This window comes from Nilaparvata lugens, chromosome 2 (assembly GCF_014356525.2).
Source record: "Nilaparvata lugens isolate BPH chromosome 2, ASM1435652v1, whole genome shotgun sequence".
Lineage (NCBI taxonomy): Eukaryota > Metazoa > Arthropoda > Insecta > Hemiptera > Delphacidae > Nilaparvata > Nilaparvata lugens.
This window is the reverse complement of record NC_052505.1, coordinates 68,157,038-68,182,205: the sequence shown is the minus strand read 5'-3', so window position 1 is coordinate 68,182,205 and position 25,168 is coordinate 68,157,038. Positions and strand designations below refer to the sequence as shown.

Genomic DNA, 25,168 nt, shown 5'->3' with positions numbered 1-25,168 from the left:
ATTTACGAAAATACGAGAATTCAATTGACAAAATATTTTATCTCAATCATTAAAATTTATTATTACATCTTTGAAAAATATATTTTCTCGACAAATAAAATATGATTAAATATTTTCAACAATAATAAACTGTTAAATTCATCAGATATGCAAATAATAAATCTAAAGTATTAAATGTAAAAGTGTTATATTTTATGAAGTTTCATAAGGATAGGTTAGGTTTTTGCTTTGAAATATTGCAATATGCTAGTATCAGCTATTTGGTTGGCAAGGCTGAGATCTGGCAACCCTTTTCTCCTATTTCCTACACTGCCATTATAACGTGGGCCTCACTATACCAGCTCTATTTTAGGTCTAAAAATAAGCCTAAGAGTAAAGCTAGAATAGTGAGATCTTGGTTTTCACCTGAGTTGTCCAGGTTCAGGGGCTTGCTACTGATGGTGAGAGACAACTATTTAGTCAGTACTTGTCCAATGGAAAAAGAAAACATGTATTGTATTCTAGAATAAAGAACACATATAAATGTAAGATCAATGAAGCCAAAAAGTGTGCCAATGTTGAGGAGATTGCAAATGCACCAAACCCCTGTAAAGCTGCATGGAATCTGATAAACAGAAGCAGGGGTCCCTTGAGAGCATCTGGAGTTACTTGTGAGGCTAGTCCTGATGAGTTCAAGGAATTTCTTCTGCGGAATATTGAACAGATTGTCTCGGCTATACCGGCTACAAATGAGAATCCAGTAGGTAGTGTGAAGTCAAGAGGAGTGAGAAAACTTCATTGGCGGGAAGTGACACCGACTGACATCATAAAAATTTTGCCCAACTTAAAAACTTCAAACAGCCAGGATATCTATGGAATGACTACTCTCATGTTGAAAGCCATTATTGATGTAATCGTCCGCCCTTTGTGTGAGATTATAAACAAGTGTTTAAGGGCTGGAATTTTCCCTGATTTGTTGAAAACTGCACGCACAGTACCTATCTATAAGAAAGGAGATCCTTGCACCATGAATAGCTACAGACCTATATCTGTCATTCCAGTGTTTGCCAAGATCTTTGAGATGGTAATGAAGATGCAGCTGGTGGAGTTCTTCGAGACTAGTGAGCTTTTCTCTGATCTTCAACATGGTTTCAGAAAGAATAGGTTAACCGTGATAGCAGTTGCTGAGCTTGCCGAGAGGATTCAGGAGGCTTCCAAGGGAACCAACTGCCTGTCTCTGACATTATGTGACCTGAGTAAAGCATTTGACAGCGTGTCTCATGAAATAGTGATTGGCAAGATCGAGCAATATGGTGTGGCTGGTGCTGTTCTCTGGGCTCTCAAATCATACTTGAAGGATCGAAGACAGGTCATATCCATTGGAGGTGCAAATTCAAGGGCTCTGTCTATAAATCATGGTGTCCCTCAGGGCTCGGTTCTGGGACCTGTATTGTTTTTGATTGCAATCAATGACCTTGATCTTGAGGGTAGGGCACTGAAGTTTGCTGATGATACCACATTGATTTCTGCCGGCCCAAATCTGGCCCAGGTACAGCAGGAGGCTGATGATGGTGTTTGATGCTCATGGAGGGTGGTTGGAAGCAAATAAGTTGCTACTGAATGTGGAAAAGACACAAAGATTGGTCTGTACACTGAGTTGCAGTCAGGCCATCAGTGCTCACAGTGTGTCTCTCCTTGGATTCACCATCGATCCACGGCTCATCTGGGAGTGCCATATTGAGGGCATCTGTAAGAGGTTGTCACAAGTCACCTATTTGCTTAGGAAGTTGACACAGTTGGTGAGAAGGCCCTACTTGCTGGTAGTGTACCATGTGCTTTTTCATAGCATCCTGAGCTATGGACTACTGCTGTGGGGTCATGCTTCTGCATGTGAAGATGTTTTCAAGCTGCAAAAGAGGGCCATCTGCATTATTACCTTTAGTGGATTTCTGGATCATTGTCGACCTCTCTTCCAATCCACAGGTGTAATTATCATCTACAGTCATTACATTTACTTTTGTGCTGTGTATGTGCGAGCCAATATTGAAAAGTTCAACACAAGGAGTGACTTCCATGGTCACGACACTAGAAGTTGAGGTCTCATAGATGTGCCATACCATCACTTGTCAAAGACCCGTGATGCATTTCCTGCATTGGCCTTAGGGATCTTCAATAGGCTGCTGGGGGATTTGAAGATGTTGAACACACCAGGATTCAACCTGAGACTCAAGTGTTGGCTTAGGAGAAATCCATTCTATTCCATTCAGGATTTTTTTCTTAACGACTTGGTAGGCCTTGTCTGATGTGTACTGCCATCTCGATAGTTGAAAATGTGAAAATTGTGAAAAGTTATATATTTTAAACTCTTGATGCAACCCATCCGGCATTGCTGGTATTGGTGAAGAGGAAGGTAATTCAGGTAATTCAGCTGATTGTGTGCTGACAAGATTCAACTTGCACATCATAAAATGGATATGCTTAGTTCTAGAAAATGAACCACATGTTTATGTTTTGTTCTGAAGACCACGAATAAATATAAAGTATTAAATGTGAAAGGGTAGGGGTTAGGTTTTATTTAGGTTATATTTATAATGTTTTATTAGGATAGGTTAGGTTTATGCTTTGAAATTGCAATATGCTAGAAGGAGCTAGGGTCCAGGTAGAGTTATGTTTTATGATGTTTCAAAGGTGAAAGGATAGGTTGGAGGGGTTAGGATTTTGCTTTGAAATCCAAAGTATTAAATGTGAAAGGGTTAGGGGTTGAGTTTTATTTGGGTTATATTTTATAATTTTTCATAAGGATAGGTTAGGTTTTTCTTTGAAATTGCAATATGGTGGAAGGGGCTAGGGTCCAGGTAGCGTTATGTTTTATGATTGTTTCAAAGGTGAAAGGATAGGTTAGGGGGTTAGGATTTTGCTTTGAAATCTAAAGTATTAAATGTAAAAGGGTTAGGAGTTGGGTTTTTTCAAGTTATATTTAATAATGTTTCATAAGGGTAGGTTAGGTTTTTGCTTTGAAATTTCAATATGCTAGAAAGGGCTAGGGTTCAGCTTCAGGTAGAATTAGCCTATGCTTTTTGATATTTCAAAGGTGAAAAGACAGGTTAGGGGGTTAGGATTTTCTTTTGAAATTGCAATATGCTGTAAAGGATTAGAGGTTTTTACCAAGAGTTATGTTTTAAATGTAAAAAGGGAAGTTAGAATATTTTATTAATTATATTATTTAAAAGTACTCTTTCTTCTATTGAATAAAATAATAATATATTTATTATCGTATCGAATAAATTGATAAATCATCATTGGATGATAATATCATAAAAATAGAATGACGATTGGCTCCAGTTACAGTGCTTGGTAACCATCATCACAAAGAACGTTCACAAAGTAAGAGGAGTCACAGAGAAGAGGAATGTTCTTCTACTTTGTGGAGGAGTCCTCTTCTCTGTGGAACGTTACATTCAAAGAACTGACTGAATGGAACGGGAAAAAACTGTTACTAACGCATGTGCAATACGGTGCTAACTGTGACCGAGAGTGGTTTGTAATTTTTCAGAATCAGAAGTTGAGGTTATGCTTATGATGTACGTTTTTGGTGTTTGATGTTTGTGTCTGGTTGGTATAAAAACTGTAATAATATCTATTTATTTTAAACTATTTTATTTGTAGCAGTATTAAAACAAATTTAGGCGTAAATCTAGGTTCAGTACCGATATACCTGCCATAAAATGTTTTGTTGAGATCGATTTAGTATGTTAGTTTGATCACAAAGATTCAACGGCGGTCACTATTGTTTTTAAAATAAAAGAAGTTCAGAGTAGCACTTTTTACATGCATTCAACCCTCTAACCTTATATCTGGTCTAAGCATTTAACCTATACCGTGTTAGCCATCTTGTTTTTTAAATTATTGATAGGTCGATACTGTGCTTGAAGATGTACTGATTTAAACTTACATATACATACATTAACCTTCCGGCAGTCGCGCTGTTGTAAAAAGTACAACAATGTCAGTTTTTTTCTGCACAAAACTATTGAATGGGGTGGTGTCAGTGAATTAGTCACCTATGCATTCCAAAACTTTCCCGTCATCACTCCACTGACTTGCAGTACCAACCGAGCAATGTTTCAGTCTTAAGGTGCCATTTAGTCGTGACAGTGCATAAGTCACACTGTGCATAAGATAGGGAAATACTGTATACGGGGACTGTAAACGAACCAATAACACAGAATTGATGGCTTTGCTTGATGTACCTTATTGGGCTATGAAATGGTAATAATCCAAATGTTCATAGGCCTAAAATAATCCAAGAAGATGGAAAAAGTAATTATACAATTAATTAATATGTTTTGACAGTAAACAGAGTACATAACACTTGGAGAATTGGATGTTGTAAAAAAATACAACACGCGACTGCTCTTGTGATTGAGTAGGGCGCGACTACTGGAAGGTTAAACCTACTAGATCTTTATAGTAAATCGAGGTATATTAGGGTAGAAGTATATGTTTAGAATAAATAGTCAAACTTTGAGTAAAATGCAAGTCCTAAGCGACGACTGCAAAGATCCAACAACCAGCCGCACGAACTATAAAGCTTTAATTTTCAACTATTCTCTATCAAAGCTTTATAATTGAGATAACTTAGATAAGTTATAGTAAAGATCTACCCTACGGTAGGCTATATCTTGTCTTGAAATAAATATAAAGTCCAATTGAGATATAGTGCAATTGTTTAGCGACGACTACGATTCTAGCCGCGTGGCTGCTATTGATTGCCAAGCATTCCATATCGATGTATGTAGAGTGTCCCACCTTTCGTAGGCCACACTCAAAGACCATACATTCTGCATCAACAAAAACATCATCCAAAGGAGCAAATTATGACGAATCTTTCCTTTTTCCAACCATATTCTCAGATTCAGATTGCGACTACGGTAAACTACGGACTTTGGTTTTTGTTATTGACGTTCTACAAAAATATAAAAAATCTATATCCACCTCTATCTCAATAAAAAGTCGATATAAAAAATTAATAAACATTTTCGTTGCACATTTCATGTAGAATTAATGGACTTTGGCTGTTACACGTTTTTTGGGATACTGTACAATAATAGACTTCGCCGTAAAGCGGTTAGAGCTACGATTTTAGCCGCATCCAGACTAGTGACGCTCAATCACTAGCGGCTATAGCCGTTACAGGGGTTTTCTGTTTATTATGAGTGATGGCTGTAGCCGCTCAGTCGCTGACAGCTGATACCGACTTACAAGCTATAGCCGCGCGCCTCTCTTCCCCCTCTCTCCACAACAATAATTCTGTAAAGCCGCTGCCTTCCGCTACTTGGGTTCGAATCCCGCCGGCAGGCTTTGACGTTTGATCATCTCAACAAATCAAATAAAAGCTTGAAAAAGACTTAGAAAAAACACAATTGAATCAATTTGGAAACATTTAAAAAGAGTCGACTGAAGACTGCAACATCTAATTTGGAGTCTGGTAGCTGGAAAAATTTCCTATTGTAAAAAGGTTTGTTGCGGAGCAAACCAAACAGTCTTTTGAACTTCTTCAATTCAAGGTGATGGTTGGGAAGTATATTGAACACCCATTGTTCATTAATTTGGAAAACCTAGTTGGACAAGTGGAGCAGCAACAGAATCATCAACCTGCTTGATCGCATCCTTACTAATTGGAAAAAAATAACTTCAATGTCCCACCCATGCCTTGTGTTGATCCCATGGATATCTGATCTACACTGGTGTCTCTTTGTGGACAGGAATATAGCCCAAAGGTCAGGTTCAGGGCTAAAGAATAAAGAGGCTAGTTACTATCAAAATTCAAAGCTCCATCAGAGGCATTTTTTGATCAATTCTATCCGCTTCACTCATTATTACTGTTATTATCTTCCAATATCCAATATCGTGATCAATGCTAGGTTTTCCTGGATAGATAGATCGTGTCAAGTAATTGAAAGCATGATACATAAACTGAAGGCAGTCTCACAGTCCAGCAAAGCTTTCATTAAGAAATTCTCTAAATGATAAAAGCTCCTTCCAATGAGACACAGTGACAATTAGTTTTTGAATACATTTCCAAATATTACTCATTATTATCTGCTTGACTATTATTACAGACCATTATAATATGTAATTATTTCATTTATAAGTAATTATCCTATAGATGGTTCTATCAAAGGATTTTATTTTTTTAGTGGCTCATACTTGATTCAAAATGTCAGAACTGGCCCAAAAACGTACTAAAGATGCAAATGAATCTGACGATGATAAGGATGAGGAAAATGATGAATGGATCGGGCCTTCTCCATCAGAAGCAACCAAGCCTAAAAAAAGAAAAGGTAAGTTTTCAAGTAATCAGCCTACATTTGCATAGTCAAATTCAATATTTCACCCATTTATTGACAATAATTACAAAGTTCGGAATGAATCAACAGGCATTCGCCCAAAACTGTTTCTATAATCAATTTGAAATAATATAAGCAGTCCAGCGCTTATATGCTCATAATGTCCATGATCTAATTCACTCATAATCTATAATCCAAAATGACATTAGTACTTGTCTATTTTGTTGATTTAGATTATAGGATGTTTTAGATTGTCTGTTTCTTTAGTCTTACAAGTTTCCGAAAGAAAAATATTTCAAAACTCAAACTGCTGGCTAAGTTGGGTTATTCAACTTTTATCCTATCTATCTTATGTGAAGGAAATCTAGAACATTCATTAATCTATTGTATTCACATTAGATTAATGAATGCTCTAGATTTCCTATGACCTGTGAAAATTCACCTGTAATCACCTGTGAAAACTCATTGTATTTTTCAGGTGCATTTAATTAGTTGCTTATCAGGAATTAATATCGTTTCTTTTTTCTAATTGAGTATTTTTAAAGCACTTGAGATATTCCCAACATTTTCCTCAATTCATCTGACATGTTTGTCTATTTCAGTGCTTGAGCACGAGCATCTCTACTTGGATAACTTACCTTCATCTGAATCTTATGAAAGAAGTTACATGCATCGCGATATTGTCACACATCTTCTTATCACCAAGTGAGTTATATTTTTCGCAAAAAAATATAATAATATATAATATTATAATGTACAGAATTCATATATTTTCTTTATTTATATTAATTGAGTTTCTAGATTAGACCTATCTCATTGCAATAATTATTATGAAATAGTAAAAAAGAAAAAAATAAGGAAATAAATAATATATTTCCCCACTGACCCCCGGTTGCACAAAAGCCGGTTCAATTTTTACCGTGATTAATTTCACGAGAACCAATCAGAGAGGGCATTTTTGGTAAGACGGCTTCTCTGATTGGTTCTCGTGGAATTGATAAAAATTTAACCGGCTTTTGTGCAACCGGCGCTATTGATCAGTGTTATATATTTCATATATTGATGAGATTTAAAAACTAAAAGTTGCTGAAAATAAATCGAATTCATTTCATAACTTCTAAAACTGAAATATTTAAGATAAATATAACATAAATTTATAAAATGAATATAAAAATACTCTTCCTAAATTTTTATAAAAATCAGAATAAACTAATAGCTTAGTTCAAACAATATTAATTATGCTCTACAACAATAATGAAACATTCTTTAGAAGCTGGCTTCTCATGTTTTTCATGAAATTGTATTCTATCTATTTTTTAGTGAAAATTCAGATTTTAATGACGTTTGTTGATTGCAGGACGGATTTTCTAATCACTGGGAGTTGTGATGGCCATGTCAAGTTTTGGAAAAAGATGGAAGAATCCATAGAGTTTGTGAAACACTTTCGCAGTCATCTTGGAGCATTGACCGACATGGCCGCCAATTATAATGGCTCTCTGCTATGCACAGTTGCTACTGATAAAGCACTCAAAGTGTTCGACGTCATCAATTTCGGTGAGCTGCATTACATTAAATATGTAACCCGGCTTTCAAAGTATGCAATCACAAGTAGAAATCATTGTTTGCACAGCATTCAAGTAAATTAATTGGACATTGGACCTGAACATAAATGTACTTATTCACTTACTTAATCCCTCATTTACTGAGTTACTTACTTACTCGTTATTTGCTTTTTCTCTCTCTTCTTGGCCATTTTCCAAGTTTCAGACCCATAAAATAGTACTGGACATACAATCATTGTTTTATATAGTCGAGCCTTTTTATCAACACGTGAGATAATGTTGGAATCTTATTCAATGAAGAAGAATGAAAACTTGAGTTCTCCATTATTCTTCGTCCTGTTAACGACTCTCACCACTAGTCTTTCTGAATAACTTTCATTGTACGAGTATGAGCTATTTTACTTCACTATCACTATGCTGTTTATTAACTATAAATAAGTTACTCAATATTTACATAACTTTGAATAACATATCAACCTTTTTGTGATGTTCCAAGTTTATTGGAAAAAAGGTGTTACGGGATTCCCGCTGATTGGTCGAAACATACTTTTCATTACAACTCGGTGCTCGCATTTCTGCGTAGAATTTGAGTAATTTCTTCATGTATTCTTGATTCGTTTGTCGTTACACAAGGAAACTCCCCATAAGTCTCGCCATTATCATATTAGATTATTTGATAATATATGATTTAAACGTTCACGTTGATCCAACTCAATCTCTTAGCATTCAACTGACACCCATATGTGAGCGCTCCGGGATGCAAACCTCGCTTAAAATGCCGCTCATCCATTGAAAGCAGTGGAAAGTCAAGAGAAATAGTTAAACTCAATTGATTTTATATTTATATCACGTGTTACATTGCAGTTGTTATTGCCTATTGTAATTTCTTATAACAATTCAGGAAATTGTTATTTTGTCAATGAAATTAATGGTGAGAAACAGTGATACCAATTGTTGTACTCGGAAGTTCTATCTATTAATAGTTGCTTTAAGGTTATCCAGATAATGGTCTCCATAAATAATTTTTGATTTGATCCTCTTCTTTTTTCAGATATGATAAATATGATGAAACTCAATTATATACCGCAGTGTGCTGAATGGATTCACAGTGTTGGAGATGCAATCTCAACAGTTGCAGTGTATGTATAAATCCGAGTTCATGTAATAAACTACTAAAATCTTCATACAAACGAGTTTCCAGTGCTAGGTCAATTTCTGTTCGGATTTTTATTAGTGTATAACCTATATTCGATTTTCCGATGATTTCACTTGAAATATTTAGAAACTGAAGTAATGTTTTAGTGATTAGCCTATAATTTATGTTAATTGGGGGATACATTTTTTTAAGTTTGTAAGCCGAGTTGAATCTGCCAACAATCACAAACTATTATTTTGAACTTGATAGCTTCACTGGCAAATCCCATGAAATCAATGTTTGTCCATATCCCTTAAATTCAAGCGGCTTGCTTCCAATACAGATTATCATTGGAATTTGTATGTTACATTAATGAGTTCAAGACAATTATTGTTATAGACAATATTGCAATAGTTGTAGTATTAAAAAAATATTCCTTTTAATTTAGAATATTATTCAAAAAGTATAATTTTACGAAGGTTTAGCAGTCGAATAGCGTAGGTACGAAGGCACATTAAGAAGGCCATACACGTATGGGCAAGCCTGTCAGTTTTGCCTGAACAGACCGCCTGTGACCAGCGGCCGTAGCGTGTGTAGGGTCCGGCTGGACTGTCAGTTGAGACTGTACAGGCTGTCCATTCGGTGATCGAATGGAAACTTATCAGTTCAAAAGGCTTGCCGGAAGCTGTTTCATTCAAAAACGTATTCTCGTCCAATCTTAAGTAATTATGCCAGTCTTGGAGTCGCCTTCAACTCTTTTAACAAATTTACGTGAGAATACGTGTATAGCGTATAAGCGTGAGAATACGAGAATACTTCATCAACCAGCTTTTCGACCAACACTCGTTTTTTCGCCGTATTTTGGTACCTGATGCTAGTAATAAACCTAAAACGACGTAATCATCGTCATCACTAGACATTTTGAACTATAGATAATCTTCAGAAAATAAAGAACTACACAAAAAAACTTTCAACGCACGAAGAAATCAATATGTTTTGAAGCGCTTGCCGGACATAATTTAACTGAACGTGTAAGGGGTAGTAGTCAGTCCAATAGGCCGCCAGTCACTGGCGGCTCAGGCAAAACTGACAGGCTTGCCGGTACGTGCATGGTCCCCTTTAAGAAGTTAAACCTTTTATCACTATACATAATTTATACAAAGTGGTGCAGAGGAAACACATGCTTTTCGAACCGATATTACTCGGCGTCGGGAGGGGGTATTGACCTTGAACGAATGTTGGCAGACGGCCCTTAGGCGATGTAAGTGATGACCTAAGCCGTTGCTACGACGCCATTTTGGTCTCTAAACAAACCGTTGCTTTGGAGAGAGAGCGTGTTATTCAAATGGGGTCTAAAACATCACCTTACATTTACGAGAATATCCATGAAATGATTGATTTCTAAGGTTTGAGAATGTTTTTTTCAAGTTCTACACACTCAAATCATCAACTTTCAGTATTTATTCAGATCAAATACATTTTTTTTGGGACAGCCAAAACAGAAAGTCACACGAAGTAGAGCTTAGTACCATGTCTGTAGTTTGCTAGGGAAAACCTACCTGTAGAGAAAGTTGAAGTGCAATTTGAATTATTACCTAGAATTTGATTAGATTGTTATAAAGTTGTAATTTAAAAATTCATATATATTCTGTTTTCCTATTGTTTAGTGTAACTGTTAGAGTAGACTAAAGCTTAAATATATAGGTTAGGTGTTTTGGTTTAGTCTAGGTACTTACATAATTATAAAGTTTGGTGTTGAGGTTTTCTGAAGTCTATAATTGTTCTCAATTTACTTGAAATAGTAAGATATTGAATGAACACAACACAGTAAAAAAGGTGAAGATTCTGTGACCACTAATCATGTTGTATACTTCCTACATTCTAACTAAACGGTGATGATGTTTACAAGAATTTAAAAATGTTGAACATGTAAAGTAAAGCACATAATTATGTATTTTATGTCCTACATTCACTGTAAAAATAATTGTATTTGAAAGATTGTATTAATAATTTGACTAATGTAGTTATCATAGATAAATTTGATAGGTTTCATTTTTATTAACAATAACATAGCCTAAAAATGTAGTACAGAACTTATAGAGTCCAACCAGCTAGGCCTTGGGATTTTCAGGAAATCTAAAAAAATGGCATGTAGCCTGCCTTTTTACTGTAATGTTTACAGTCGGAAACAAAGCAAATGTTTGTTTATTCCAAACCATTTCCATTTTTGAAATCAGATTGTATACATTTTTAAATAATCATTTTTAATGTGAGATAGCAGATTGTAAAACTTCCAGCATATGCTGTGAAAGTGAACTTATATTGAAAAAAAATAATTAAAAATTTTAGGTAGGAATTCATGTGGCACTTTAACTTTCTCGTCAACTAGGCTTACTATAGCAGCCTACATACATCGTACTATGCACTACTTTGTGAGACTTTCTGCTTTGGCTGTCCTAAAAAATTATTTTATCTGAATAAATACTGGAAATTGAAGTTCTGAGTGTGTAGAACTTGAAAAAAATATTCTCAAGTCTTAGAAATCAATTATTTCATTGATATTCTCGTAAATGTAAGGTGATGTATTAGACCCATAAGAATAACACGCTCTCTCTCCATAGCAACGGTTTGTTTAGAGACTGAAATGGCGTCGTAACAACGGCTTACGTCACACTTAATCGCCCATACTATGCCGTTTCGGTTTCAGTCGCTATTAGATGTTGGAACGTACAACATCATGTGTTCGCTGTCGAGCAGTTTTTTAGAAACAATGAATCTGTAGTCACAGTGCAACGCTTTTTCCTCAATATTTTAGAGTTGGATGTCGAGTTGCAGTGCTTCATCGAAATACTGTACTACGATGGGTTGCAGCGTTTAGAAGTACTGGTTCTGTGATAAAAAAGAAACCTCCAGGTCTTCCCCATTTAGTTCGTACTCCGAAAAATGTAGACCGAGTCAGAACGGCAGTTGTTACTAGTCCTAGACGATCGACTAGACGACTCTGCACCACCTTGTACAAACTACTAACTAAATCTTCCCTAAGTCAATAAAAAGTATAAATACAAGTTGCCTTTACACCCGATAATAAATTTGACCTCATTTTTCGTTTGTTTCTATAGAGCTGACTCTCAATCCAATAACCTGTACGTCTATGATGGTCGGGGAACAAATACACCACTCCATGTCTTTGAAAAGCTTCATACCAAGCCAGTTGCAATTATAAAAGTAAGTTAAACTTTATATTTTCTTAGTAATTTATACATTGAATAATACAAAAATCATAATAATGAACGATTGAGAAAGGGCCAACAGGCCCTTTCCCAAAGTTTTATGTGAGTTGTTCCAAAAGATAGGCTATGTTTTATCACTAAGTAAATTATTGTATTATCAAAATAATACGACAGCTTAATTCATACTTGGTTGCTCCATAGAATATATGCGTATGCGAGTATGCTTACCAACCGGAACCAACTACCGTGAATCATATGTAGGCCTAGGTGTGTTGGCGTGTAATATAAGCGTAGATGACGTGATCTGTCTACTTGAAATTGTGCTGATCCCGCATTTAAATTGAACTAGTTTGGTGCAACCCAGTACGGTATTAACATTTTTCAATAAATAATGGAATAGAAAGAAAACATATTATTGTACAATATTATAAGTTGAATACTATTGTATTTGTAACATAAATTATCAAGAAACTGGAATTATTGAGTAGTTGTAAACAAGTTCCTTAGAAAAAGAATAATTTGTTTGCGTGGAAAATTGTATTGGCAGATTATTAATAGTGAGATTCACATCATAAAGTCAACAATTGATTAACATTGGTTAAACATCCTTTTCTACCTGTAGAACTATGAAGAAACATATATGTAAGGAATCAAAAATGTTTAATATATATGATGGATAGATGAAACATATTTATAATGAATTATGATGAAACATGTATAATAAATTAAGAAACATTAATAATGAACTACCAAAATACTCAAAATGAATGTCCCAATTTCAAATAATTATATTCTTTAAAAAATTCTTCAAGCAAAGCAATTTTACATCAAATTACTCACAGAAGAATCAAGTTTATGATGGTGTATTGTAAATGTTCTATGTGCTCACCTTTTCAGGCTTGGACGAAATCTAAAAGAACGTAGGATCCATACATCATGTATGGAAATGCACAAAAACATTCAACTGAGGCAAATCTCGTTCATAACGATGAGGCGACGTTTCATAAAGTCAATCTTCATAATGTTCGTATGAGGAACCGAACACATTCATCAAACAGTGAATTATGAACGAGATCCGCTCAAGTGAACGTCATTTGTGTTTTTTCTCGAACCATGTTGTATGAACCTCATTCTTTTGCAGATGTCCGAGCCTCACATGAAGGGAGCATAGAATACGTATAATATACCATCATGAAATTCATACTTCTGTGAGTAATTTGATGTGAAATTTGTCTGTGTGCACAGTTTTTGAAAGTAAATATAATTGTCTGAAATTGGTACATTCATTCTGAACCACTCTGTGTTTTATCTCATATGACAATTTATCGCCAAGTCATGAAAAAATATATATTCTCTCGACAAATAAATTATATATGAGATATAGTTGATCATTATTAACAAAAACCATAAATTATTATTAAATCACATATACCGGAATAACTTGAATCACATATAGAAGGCGGTGGTAACAGATAATCGGCAACTATCCTAATATTATTTCATTATTTTTGTCCTATTATTTGCACTGATTTTATAACGTTAATTTCACTAGTCTATTGACTAGTTTTATGAGATCTTGATATTTTTCAGTAATCAGAATATCAATATCCTGATATAGTTAGTTACCTTATTAAAAAATAGGATATAAATTATTGTGGTTCGGCGCGTTCTAAAAGTAAATTAATAACATATCTCTCATTATGTATTTTTTGTGCTCCCAAAAATGGAACCAAAGAGTTGATTCGAAGTTGAAACGAAAAGTTGATTCATTGACATTTTATATAGGCTTACTCTTGCTTTCCAATAATATTTGACATTGCCATGACTTTTCTTAAAATTTGACGTTTTCTTTCTAGTTTAATCCAGTATTTGAAGTAACAATTTCTGTGGATCAAGCTGGAATACTGGAATATTGGTCTGGATATAGAAAGGAATTTAAGTTTCCAAAATGTGTGAAATTCGACTCCAAATTGGATACTGATCTGTTCGAGTTTGCAAAGAACAAAACCGTTCCTTCTGGTCTCTGCTTCTCACCCGATGGTTTGCAGTTCGCAACAATCTCAGCTGACAGAAAGGTATTCATAGAATGATCTGATCTATTAGTTTATTTCTTCCATGTAAATAATTGATTTATCTAATGACTTGCATTATAATATCGTGATAATTTTTCAGTACGGTAATCAGAACATCAGTTCTTGAAGAACTCAGCACTTCTTCACACCTTGCTGGTATGATGTTCTCAATGTAATTAATACAATCCATGAGTTTCCTAAATATAATAAATAGATGTTTCTTAGTCATAGCTCCAATCAGGATTCAAATTGCCGGTAAATTCTATAAAAAAATCATGTTTTGTTTCAGGATGAATCATATTAATTCATTTTTATCTCTATTTTCAGAATTTGATTCTAAGTAATAATTTGTGTAATTGTTGAGTACACACACTTTCTTTCTCTCTCTCAGGGTTGTGTGGCAGAGAGGACCAGGAGTCCTAACTCCGCCCCAATAAAGGCATATAATTAATCAATCAATCTTTCTCTCTTAAAATTCTAATTTCTCTATAAAAATAGTGCATCTTTATAAACTATTTCCAGGTGAGAGTATTCCATTTCCTTACTGGAAAATTAAGAAGGGTATTAGATGAGAGCCTTCAGACATTTTCTGAACTTCAACAAATGAAGCAACAGTTACCCAACATGGAGTTTGGGAGGAGGTGAGACCATTTATCATGTTAGATGTTCATGAACATACCTCAATTTGGAATAACAATACGTAATATTGAAATAAATAAATATAAAACAATTTTATTTTAAATTAAGTTGGGATTTTTCAATGTAAATTTAATACTTGCATTGAAACGTGTAACTAATACAGAAGATAATCATCCAATCTTATTAATAATTAAAGGTATTAGCTTTAAAATGTACGGGATAAGATACACAAAATGACGCATTATTACTCATTAACTCATGAACTGATTAACTTGAAATTTTATATAAATATACTGAATTTACCGAGGATAGATTTAATATTTTTTTCATTGCTATAAATAAATTTATTCTTATTCAATAATAAATGATAATAACGAGGGTGATGCCCACATAATCTTAGGCTTCTCTTAGGCTTGTACGTGGGTAATGAGTGAGAAGGATGATGATGAGAGATGACGTCTACTTTTTAGGTAGTCAGGACCGAATGCTTATCGTCTCCTCCGAAAGACGGGGTGGCCGTATCTATGTGATTGTGCTGTAGTCAAAAACGTTTGCCCCGGTCGAGATTCGAACTCGTGTTTTCTTGATTATTAGAGCGGCGCGTTATCACTAACTCCAACGAGTCACCCAATTATTTAATAATCAGAACAAATTTATTCAATTTGTGATTCAAAGTTTACGTAACCCTAAAAGCCCAACCAAAGTGATTCCGTAGCTTAATTGGTAGTACACGCGACTCATAAATTGAGGGTTCGCGACCAATCAAACTCTTTTTTTACTGGAAATTTCAAATTTTTATGAAGATTATCTACTTGATTTCGACAAAATAATAAATAATTATTCTATTTTCTGATGCTTCCTGGACATAAGGAGATTGCATTTTACAACACTAAATTTTCCCCAGTGCAAAGCAAGGGTTACTTGCTAGTATTATATAAAGTTCACAGATATAATATCACTCAAATAACTATCATTATAATATTAGAATCTCTCACATCATAAAACATGTAAATTTCGTAAAAGATAATTCCTTTAAAAAAATGTAAAATTTCAATTTGGTACTTATGTCTTTTATTGAACTTATTGGAATACTGTCTCTTTCACTCTTGGATTTTAATGTTATGCTTTTCAATTGTATAGGATGGCAGGTGAAAGAGACTTGGAAAAGAGTGATGTGTTCCACCTTTGCAATTTGACTTTTGATGAAAGTGGCTATTTGCTAATGTACGGAACTATGTTGGGTATAAAAGTTGTTAATTTACACACGAACAGGTGTGTGCGCCTACTTGGAAAGTCGGAAAACCTGAGGATATTAAAAATAGCACTGTTTCAGGTTAGTACAGTTATTTTCCATTTCAATCTATTTTCCCGAAAAGTCTAGTAATCTTAACCATAGACATTGTTATTGAACATTCTTTGCTGTAGAATTTTGTCTTGAATGTATAGACGTTAAAATAACTGGGATTACTGATTGGTAATGATGTACCTAGCCTAGCGCGTAACGAGAAGGCCTCTGGTTTTCATTGTTGTCAATATTATTCAAATGGCAGCCAGGAGCCTTCTGTGAAGAGACCCTTACTTGTTGGTGGGGTCATTGTCTTAGTTCTGAATTTAAAATAAAATTATTAAGCTAAACGATACTATTATGGTGTTGAACAATACCAACACATGCCTCACCATAAATCCATTTAATACCTGAATTTATTTAATTTATTATATTATGAAGTATGTAAAAAAATTATACAAATCAAGAATATAATAATGCTTTTTATATGCATGTATTTGTATTTGCATTATGAACATTTTATTTTTATTTTTGCTCGTGTATGTATGTGTATGAATAAATTATTGTTTGTTTTCTTTTTGGCAATAAATTTTTCACCAAAAAAGAAGAACAATAATTTTCTTTAATTTTTCTGTTTATGATGAATGATAATAATAAATCCTGTTTAAAAATCTCAAAAGTACTTATTGACTTCTCTTCGAGAGCAAATATCCAGTCTGAATTTTTAATTGAACTTGTTGAACATTGTTCAGGGTCGTGCGAGGAAATCCAAAGCTGCTGTCACCGTTGAATTGGAAGCATCTGAAAATCCAACTCTGGATGCCATCACGCCTGACCCAACTATATTTTGCACTGCTTTCAAAAAGAATCGCTTCTATATATTTACAAAGTAAGTGTATTATATGGATGTTCCATTAAAGACGCAACCCAAAGCTAAGTCACAAAAATGATTGCTCCACATATCGGTATACATGAAATTTTCAGTTGATGACGCCCCATCTTGCTATGATTATACTTCTCAGCGAGTCTTGTAAGGTGACTGATAAAAATTACTGTTCAGATATTCAATATTACTTCCGTGGTTAACTTTTTTTGGCCGACGAGTTTACTTCTTATCATCTTGCATACTACCAGTAAGAAATTAATTGCTCGCTTACGTTATTTTCGACTTACTAGCAGTGTGGGGAAACTCCGCTAGAAACTTATCTTGAACAGATTTGTCAGATTTACACACAATATAACTTTCGTGAACAAACCATTTCTGGCACAACGTAACGAAACGACACCTAAAAGAGCAATAATAAACGACTAGCTCTCTTTAACTAACACTAACACTAATATATTGATGTTATTAAAGAATATGTAATGGAGAATTTCACTTGCATTTGGCATTCATTACACTGTTGCCAACATAGAAGTTTGGGGACCTAAGATTTACTTATGTACTACTACATAAAAATAATAAATGTATTATTACATCTTCTCACGCTTTCGGTTGCGTTCCTAATGAAACTTCAGTTATGACGTTGTATTTTTTATTATTATATTCAGTTCATGAACTGAACTGAAACTTTGTGGTGTCAGGAGATGTCATGGTGTCATAGACTTTACTAGGTTCAAGGCTCATAAATAATTAATTGATTATAATTATTTCATTTATCAATAGCTAACAATATGAAGAAGTTCATCTTTCGAATTTCGAATCATCTATGGTAATAAACAAACCTTTTCAAAAGAAATACTGTTTCATTAGATTTAGATCATTCTACTATAATATCTGTATATAAATATGTATTATATCTGTGATATAAATATATAACTCTTATGTAATATATATATTTTTAATTATTCCAGGCGTGAACCAGAAGATACGAAGAGTGCAGATGCAGACAGAGATGTGTTCAATGAGAAGCCATCAAAGGAAGATATCATTTCGGCCACTGAAGCTTCTGGTTAGTTTTATAATTAGAAAAATAGGTTATGTTTATCTAACCTTATGGGGTCGATGAATAGATGAATCATAGATGAACTGAAATCCTGAGGAACTGAGACCCTCCCTTCTAAATGCTTCTTCTGCTAGTGCCTATTCGTTCCGAATATTGGCGATCAGCCTGACTATGGATATCTTATTTACAGCCATCCTGAAAAGTTCTGTTATAGTCTTGGAGAACCAGGTACGCAGGTTTTTCAGCCTTGATATTCTCCTCCTTCCTGGTCCTCTTCTGTCATAGATCTTTCCTTGGAGAACGGATTTCAGCAGGCCGTATTTTTCTTCATTGCGCATGATATGACCGAAATATGCAAGCTTCTTGCTCTTGATGATATTCATCACTTCCAAATCCTTATCTATTCGCTCCAATACAGCTTTGTTGGTCACTCTGTCCATCCATGAAATTCTCAACACTCCTCTATACAGCCACATCTCAAAAGCCTCGAGTCTTTTTTCAGTTGACTTCGTCAATGTCCATGACTCCATCCCATAGAAGAGTATTGAGAAAATGTAGCAGTGGAGGAGTTTGATTTTGATGTGCATATTAAGGTTGTGACTCTTGAACAGTTTTGCCATCTGGTTGAATGCAGCCCTCGCTTTTTCTATTCTGCATTTTACCTCTTGAGAATGATCCCATTTCTCATTGATCAAGGTTCCCAGATACGTGAACTGTTGCACCTTCTCTATCGGTTTGGTGTTAAGCATCAAGTCACATCCTCCCACTGCTCCCTTACTTATCACCATGAACTTTTTTTGCTTACATTGATTTCCAAGCCATATTGTTCACTGACGCCTCCTATCTTGTTCACAAGCTCCTGCAGGCTGTTCATGCTGTCAGCGAAAATTACAGTATCATCTGCATATCGGATGTTGTTCAAGCGTTCTCCATTCAACAAGACTCCCATTTCCGTATTCTCAAGGGCTTCCCTGAAGATTCCTCTGAATAAAAATTAAATATCAATGGTGAAAGGATGCAGCCCTGCCTAACGCCTCGAAGAATGTCAACCGCACTGGTCTGTTCCTCTGTGCTGATCCTTATAGTAGAGGACTGATTCCAATACAGGTTTTGACTGATTTGAAGATCTTTCTCATCCATTCCTGTGCTCCTCAAGATCTCCATCATTTTCACATGCTGAATCCTATCGAATGCCTTCTTGTAATCGATGAAACATGCAAAAACATTACAGTTCATGTCTCTATACCTGTAGACAAAACAAGGCATCTGTTGTAGCAACTGCCTTCATGTGCGCCAATCTGTGTGTCTGCCACTCTGCGAATCACAAATCTTGTCGATTCCCCGATGAATAATTTTAAGGAAGAGCTTCAACATGTGACTCATGAGGCTGATGGTTCTATAGTCACCACATGTCTTGGCTCTAAATGCTATTGAGCTGTCAATTCGTCGAACGGTATTCGGTAATATCGACGGTGGCTACATGGCACTTCCTACGGGGGCGTTTCCTACGAACCCATTAAGGGTGGCGTTTCATACGAACCCATTAAGGGTGGCGTTTCATACGAACCAAAATTCAATCGTGGACTTTCCTACGAATACCTGCTACCTGTACAGAACTTTTATCTGTTACGGTTACTTGTGTCTTGAAGTACTGCTATTCGTCCAATATTGCATGTTATTCTTCTGCTACTAATTCTGCATCTGTGGGTGAGAGTGAGAGAGACGGTTGGGAAGTCAGACGAGGTCCGTGAGTAATTTTGGAACATTCTGTCCATTTTGAAACGTTTACGGTTGATACTTCATATACAAATATAGAGCCTACTGAAGCTGGGAAGTCCGTGGATCGTGGAAGTTGATAATTGAATACAATACCTTATAAAGTCCGTTTTAGAAAATTATTTTCTAGTTGTACTTACAATAGGAAGCTAATACTAGCATTATTAGAATTTTAGGCTATTTCAGAGTAAATAAAGGAATGAATCATTTTCTATGAAATGGGTAGGCTAAAGCTGCGTTTACACCAAAGTTATTAACAAAATGTTAATAACTTAATCCTTATAGATTCTATTAGATTGAACATAATTTATTATACACATGATGAGTCATGTGTTTGTCAAATTCCGTTCAATCTATTAGAATCCATAAGGATTAAGTTATTAACATTTTGTTAATAACATTGGTGTAAACCCAGCTTAACACAGACGTGACTAAAACATTAAATATAAAGTGGATGAAAATGAGATTTTTTCTAATTTTTAGGAGTTTTAAAAATTCAATGAGGTAGAAAACTGTAACTTTTCATGAATAATGAGCATTAGTGATATTAGTTTTGGATCATGGGGGCGATAATAGGGCTCGTATTGATTTTCATTATTTTATTTTCATAACATCACAAGTGGCCTATTTCTCAAAAAATAGGCTGAAAAAGTATCCGAAACACCCTCATGATTCAACACGTAAGCATTCGGCCATTTTTCTTTCGAGCCGATGTCGTGGTCGTCGATGTACAAATGAAAAACCCACCAATCAGTGTGATATATATGCACCATTATGCAAATATTTACAGTCGGTCATTGAATATTTTGACGATTCAATTATAACATTTTCGATCAATTAACCAGATCAATCGACTGCTTTACTTGTGTAGTCTGGTTAAATGTTATTCATTTAATTATATTGTTATTTTATATTATCTTTAGAATGTTTCACATTACTTGAAACTTAAAATTTAGCTTAGTAGTTTTAAATTAATTAAACAAATTGAATAACTTAATGAAAGTTTAATTATTTTTGAATTGAATGTGACTTTAATCTATTTTGTCTCGTTTCAGGAGTGCAGCACCTCTACGAAAGTGCAATTATTCACACGGCCATGGGAGATATTCACATAAAATTGTTCAAAGAGTGTCCGAAAGCTGTTGAGAACTTTTGTGTTCATAGTAAAAATGGCTACTACAACGGACATATATTTCACAGAGTAATTAAGGGATTCATGATTCAAACTGGTGATCCTTCAGGTGAATTATTTCTCATTGTTATTAGAAGAATAAATTGATTAAAAAATAAATAAATAACTTGAAATACTGTCAGATATTTCCTATGAAGGTATACTAATATACCTTATCCTGCATGCAATTGATATCGAATAAATTATAAATTTAAATGTAAACATACTATTGAACAAAAGTGACTTAATTTTCTTTTCACGACTTACTATGTCTCACGATAACTGACGAAGCTCTGTGCATTCTATTCAAATTTTGAGCACATATTTTTGGAACGATCTTTAGAATCGACTCACTCTTTCGTCCTTTTTGAGGATATACAGTAGCATGATAACATAGAAAATATGGAAACAATAATTGTAGTAAAATTTGATTTGGAGTCCTATGCAACAGGCCCCAAGTTCATATCATCATTGATTATTAATGATTGTAGCAGATCAATTAGCCGCTTGGAATGCAGAATAGGATCGGTTTTTAGGGATCTTGAATTTTTCTTCACCACCCAGTGGACGTCCAGATAACCGATGTCCGGATAATTCGGTGCTATCGGTCTCGTTACTTATTCAATGTCCCTTGTAGCTCATGAGCATTTTCTCCAATATAATTGTGAGTTTATTTGTATGCAAACCATGGTCCATGTTCATTATTATTATTATTAGCGTATGGCTTTTGATGGTGGGGAGACCCAAGGGTAGTTCCACCTCGCCGTATATAGTCCAAAGTTCCCTAATGGAAAACCGGACACTAAGGTTATAGTGAGCACAATACTTCAAATTTACACTTTTCACTTCGAAATTGAGTTTATTTTGATGTTAAAAAGTCCAAACATATACAAAACCAAACCAAAACACAAAAACACTAAGCCATATTTAGAAAATAATAAATTTAGAGCCGAAAATTTATAGCACGTTTTAATTTTGCCATGGCAACCAATACTTAATTAAATTGTTCATTAATTTGATGTAATTTTATTACCAGGAACTGGCACTGGCGGAGAAAGTATATGGGGAGGTGAATTCCAAGATGAATTTCATCCAAACCTGAGACATGATAGACCATACACAGTAAGCATGGCGAATGCTGGCCCAAACACCAATGGAAGTCAATTTTTCATCACAGTGATACCCACGGTGAGTTAATTCCCGCCAAAATAATAATTATTATTATCTGTCTACCAAAAACAGAAGTATTAGTACAAACTCTTATAGTGAGGTCCACGTTATAATGGCAGTGCAGAAAGATAGGAGATCAACGTTGCCGATCCTCTGTCTTGTCAATGCTTTCTGTAGACGGTATTAGCTGATGCAGGTCTATTGATGTAATATTAACTGTTCATTCTCGTTTAAAATAATCAATTATATTTTATTTTTCAATAATTTAATAATGAACTTTCATAATTAAGATGAAATATTTTGTTAATTAATTATCAATTCTACATTGTTAAAAGGCAATCTAGCAACACAGTAGAGCGAGAAAGAGATAGCGCTATCCGCTTTGTTGAATGATAGTAATACAATTGCCAATCAAACACTACCATTATAACGTGGACATCACTATACAAAAAATGTTATGTTATACCATGCGTTCTCGTGCAAAAACTGTTTGTATTTAAACGCACATATTCATATAAAAATGTATTTTAAGAATACCACAGAAACGCAATTCTTTACCAAATCTAATTACTTTGAAAAATGGCCTAGTAAAAAGTTTCAAAAAGCGTGGTGTACATTGAGCGTGATGTACAAAGCGTGGGAAACAATGGGCCATATGAATAAAACCAATTATGAGCATGGAGCATAAGGTTTTGCTCATGAGCATTAGGTAGAAGCATAAGCATTTGCTCATTTTTATATGAATAAGCTTTACCTTATACTCTCACCTTATGCACCTGAACTCTGGAGCAAATGCTTACGTATTTTAAAAATTTTTCATCAGCTGATTCGCCTTTGGGGCCTCACTTTGTATTTGTAGCTCACGTAAGCGCTAAATATGCAACAAGGAGACACCGCTTGTGTTTGCGTCGTCTGCTATGTTTTCTATTTATGAATTGAGTTTTAGGTTAGTTGAGTTTAGAATTTTGAAATAATAAAATGTCATCTCTATAATAATCTTTAGCATAATCTTATAATATCAATAGCCTTCTTATAATCGTCCACACTCTTAACTTCTTAAATGCCTATTTCCTATTTTGTGATGGCTATCTTTATATCAGATAGCTATCTTTTGTATTTATTCTTTTGTAGGAATAATGGTGATGAATATCATGGTTGAATCTAAAAAGAGTTTTATAGCTCTCAACTATTGGTTGTGATCTTATCTGGTATAGTTTCCTCTCCCTCATACGAATTATTAGTTGAGCCATTTTACTATGAGCAAAAGGTGAAAAGCTGCTCTAGACTAGACTCACCTTTTTTGAAGCATCTGCTTCAAAAGTTGAGCAAATGCTCTAGTTTACTCATACAAGTATAATTTTTACTTCTGAGCAAATGCTCAAACTATTTTTTTGATGAGCATGAGGAAAAGGTTATGCTCACGTTTATTCATAGAAAATGAAGCAAATGCTCCTTATTTTAGGAGTATAAGCAAATGCTCAACTTTATTCATATGGCCCATTATTCTTCTCTCATTGGTCAAAGAATGTGGAAGCTGATCATATTTACTGGTTGTAATTTATTGCTTTTTGTTTGTTACAGCCGTGGCTTGACAGTAAACATACAGTTTTCGGAAGAGTTTCCAAAGGAATGGAAGTTGTTCAAAACATTAGCAACGTAAAAACTAATGCAAAGACAGACAAACCCTATGACGATATACAAATTATTAGTATAACTTTGAAGTAAAATTTCAACTCTTTTATAATAAAACTTTTTTATCAAATATTGTCTTCTTAAATTCATTCACCCACAATCCTCTAATAACAATAATTTCCAATTGTCACTAACAATGCTGTCTTATCTACGATAATTCAATAATTTATATTATCAACCTTCTTACCCTTTTAACTTATATCTTTATAAAGTTCTCCTATCTTTATAAAGTTGAAGTGCCAGTTTATCAATGCCAGTGATTGAAGTTGCTGCTGGAGAATAGGCTTGTCAGTGGCTCCAGAACTTACTTGAGTCTATTAGTATTTAACATTATTTTTTAGAGTGTAAAATTATAAATTAACCTTGGCCCATGATACATATAAAAAAAGTAAATTCGTATGGCTTTTGTTGGTGGGGAATCCCTTGCGGGAAGGTTCCACCGCCTGAATATATAATTTGAGCCGTCACTGGGCCTTACGACTGTCACACTCCAGCCGGGACCGACGTGGTGCATATGCATATTTATATGTATTCAAGTAAATATTGAAAATATTGTAGAATAATGCAAATATCACAGTATTATTAATTTATAAAAATTTAATTTTTGATGTCATTATCATAATCTGTGATCCTATTATTTCTGTTTATATGTCTGTATGTAACCGGATCTCGAAAACGTCTCCAACGATTCTCACGTTATTTGGAACAGAGTAGGTTTATGATACAAAAAATCGATTGCACTAGGTCTCAGCCTTGGGATAAGTCGCTGAAGGACATTAAAAGAATAATTCATCCTTAGAAAACCAGCTGAATTTCGTCGTCTGTCGATAATGGAAGTCAAATTCAAATGATCTTTATTCACAAAAAAAGTAATACAGCAGCAGAAACATTATATAAATAGTGAATATTCCCCACAAAGTCTGGGTGTGGGGAATGAGCACCGTGAACTGCATTATAACAACCTGACAGTTGAAGATTTACAATAAAAAAACAACAAAAACAATAGAATAAAAAAGTAGAGTAAATAAATAAAAAGCATCTTTAGAGGATGTGGAGAGCACATGTTGAACCCAAATTTCTGTAGTTAAAAAAAAACTATATAATATATATATACAGAGTGTTTCAGAAGTAGTGTCGAGAATTTTAGGGTATTGTACCTGG

General features: G+C 34.5%; 1 protein-coding gene across 1 annotated transcript; it reads left to right on the top strand.

Annotated features, from left to right (window-relative positions):
• The first annotated feature begins 3,471 nt into the window (after window positions 1–3,471).
• Window positions 3,472–24,070, top strand: LOC111044083 (peptidylprolyl isomerase domain and WD repeat-containing protein 1). The gene is made up of 14 exons (XM_022329146.2): window positions 3,472–3,591; window positions 6,180–6,323; window positions 6,932–7,034; window positions 7,687–7,883; window positions 8,943–9,030; window positions 12,146–12,251; window positions 14,113–14,331; window positions 14,851–14,969; window positions 16,108–16,300; window positions 17,005–17,141; window positions 18,107–18,204; window positions 21,030–21,215; window positions 22,182–22,333; window positions 23,897–24,070. Exons 2-14 carry the CDS (start codon window positions 6,200–6,202, stop codon window positions 24,038–24,040), a joined length of 1,866 nt encoding a protein of 621 aa, XP_022184838.2. The 5' UTR covers window positions 3,472–3,591; window positions 6,180–6,199; the 3' UTR covers window positions 24,041–24,070.
• Window positions 24,071–25,168: the final 1,098 nt, after the last annotated feature.

Coding starts and splice junctions, on each gene's coding strand:
- LOC111044083 (XM_022329146.2), top strand. CDS start 6,200: ATGTCAGAACTGGCCCAAAAACGTACTAAAGATGCAAATGAATCTGAC. Junction 9,031..12,145: donor GCAATCTCAACAGTTGCAGT/GTATGTATAAAT, acceptor TTGTTTCTATAG/AGCTGACTCTCAATCCAATA. Junction 22,334..23,896: donor TCATCACAGTGATACCCACG/GTGAGTTAATTC, acceptor TGTTTGTTACAG/CCGTGGCTTGACAGTAAACA.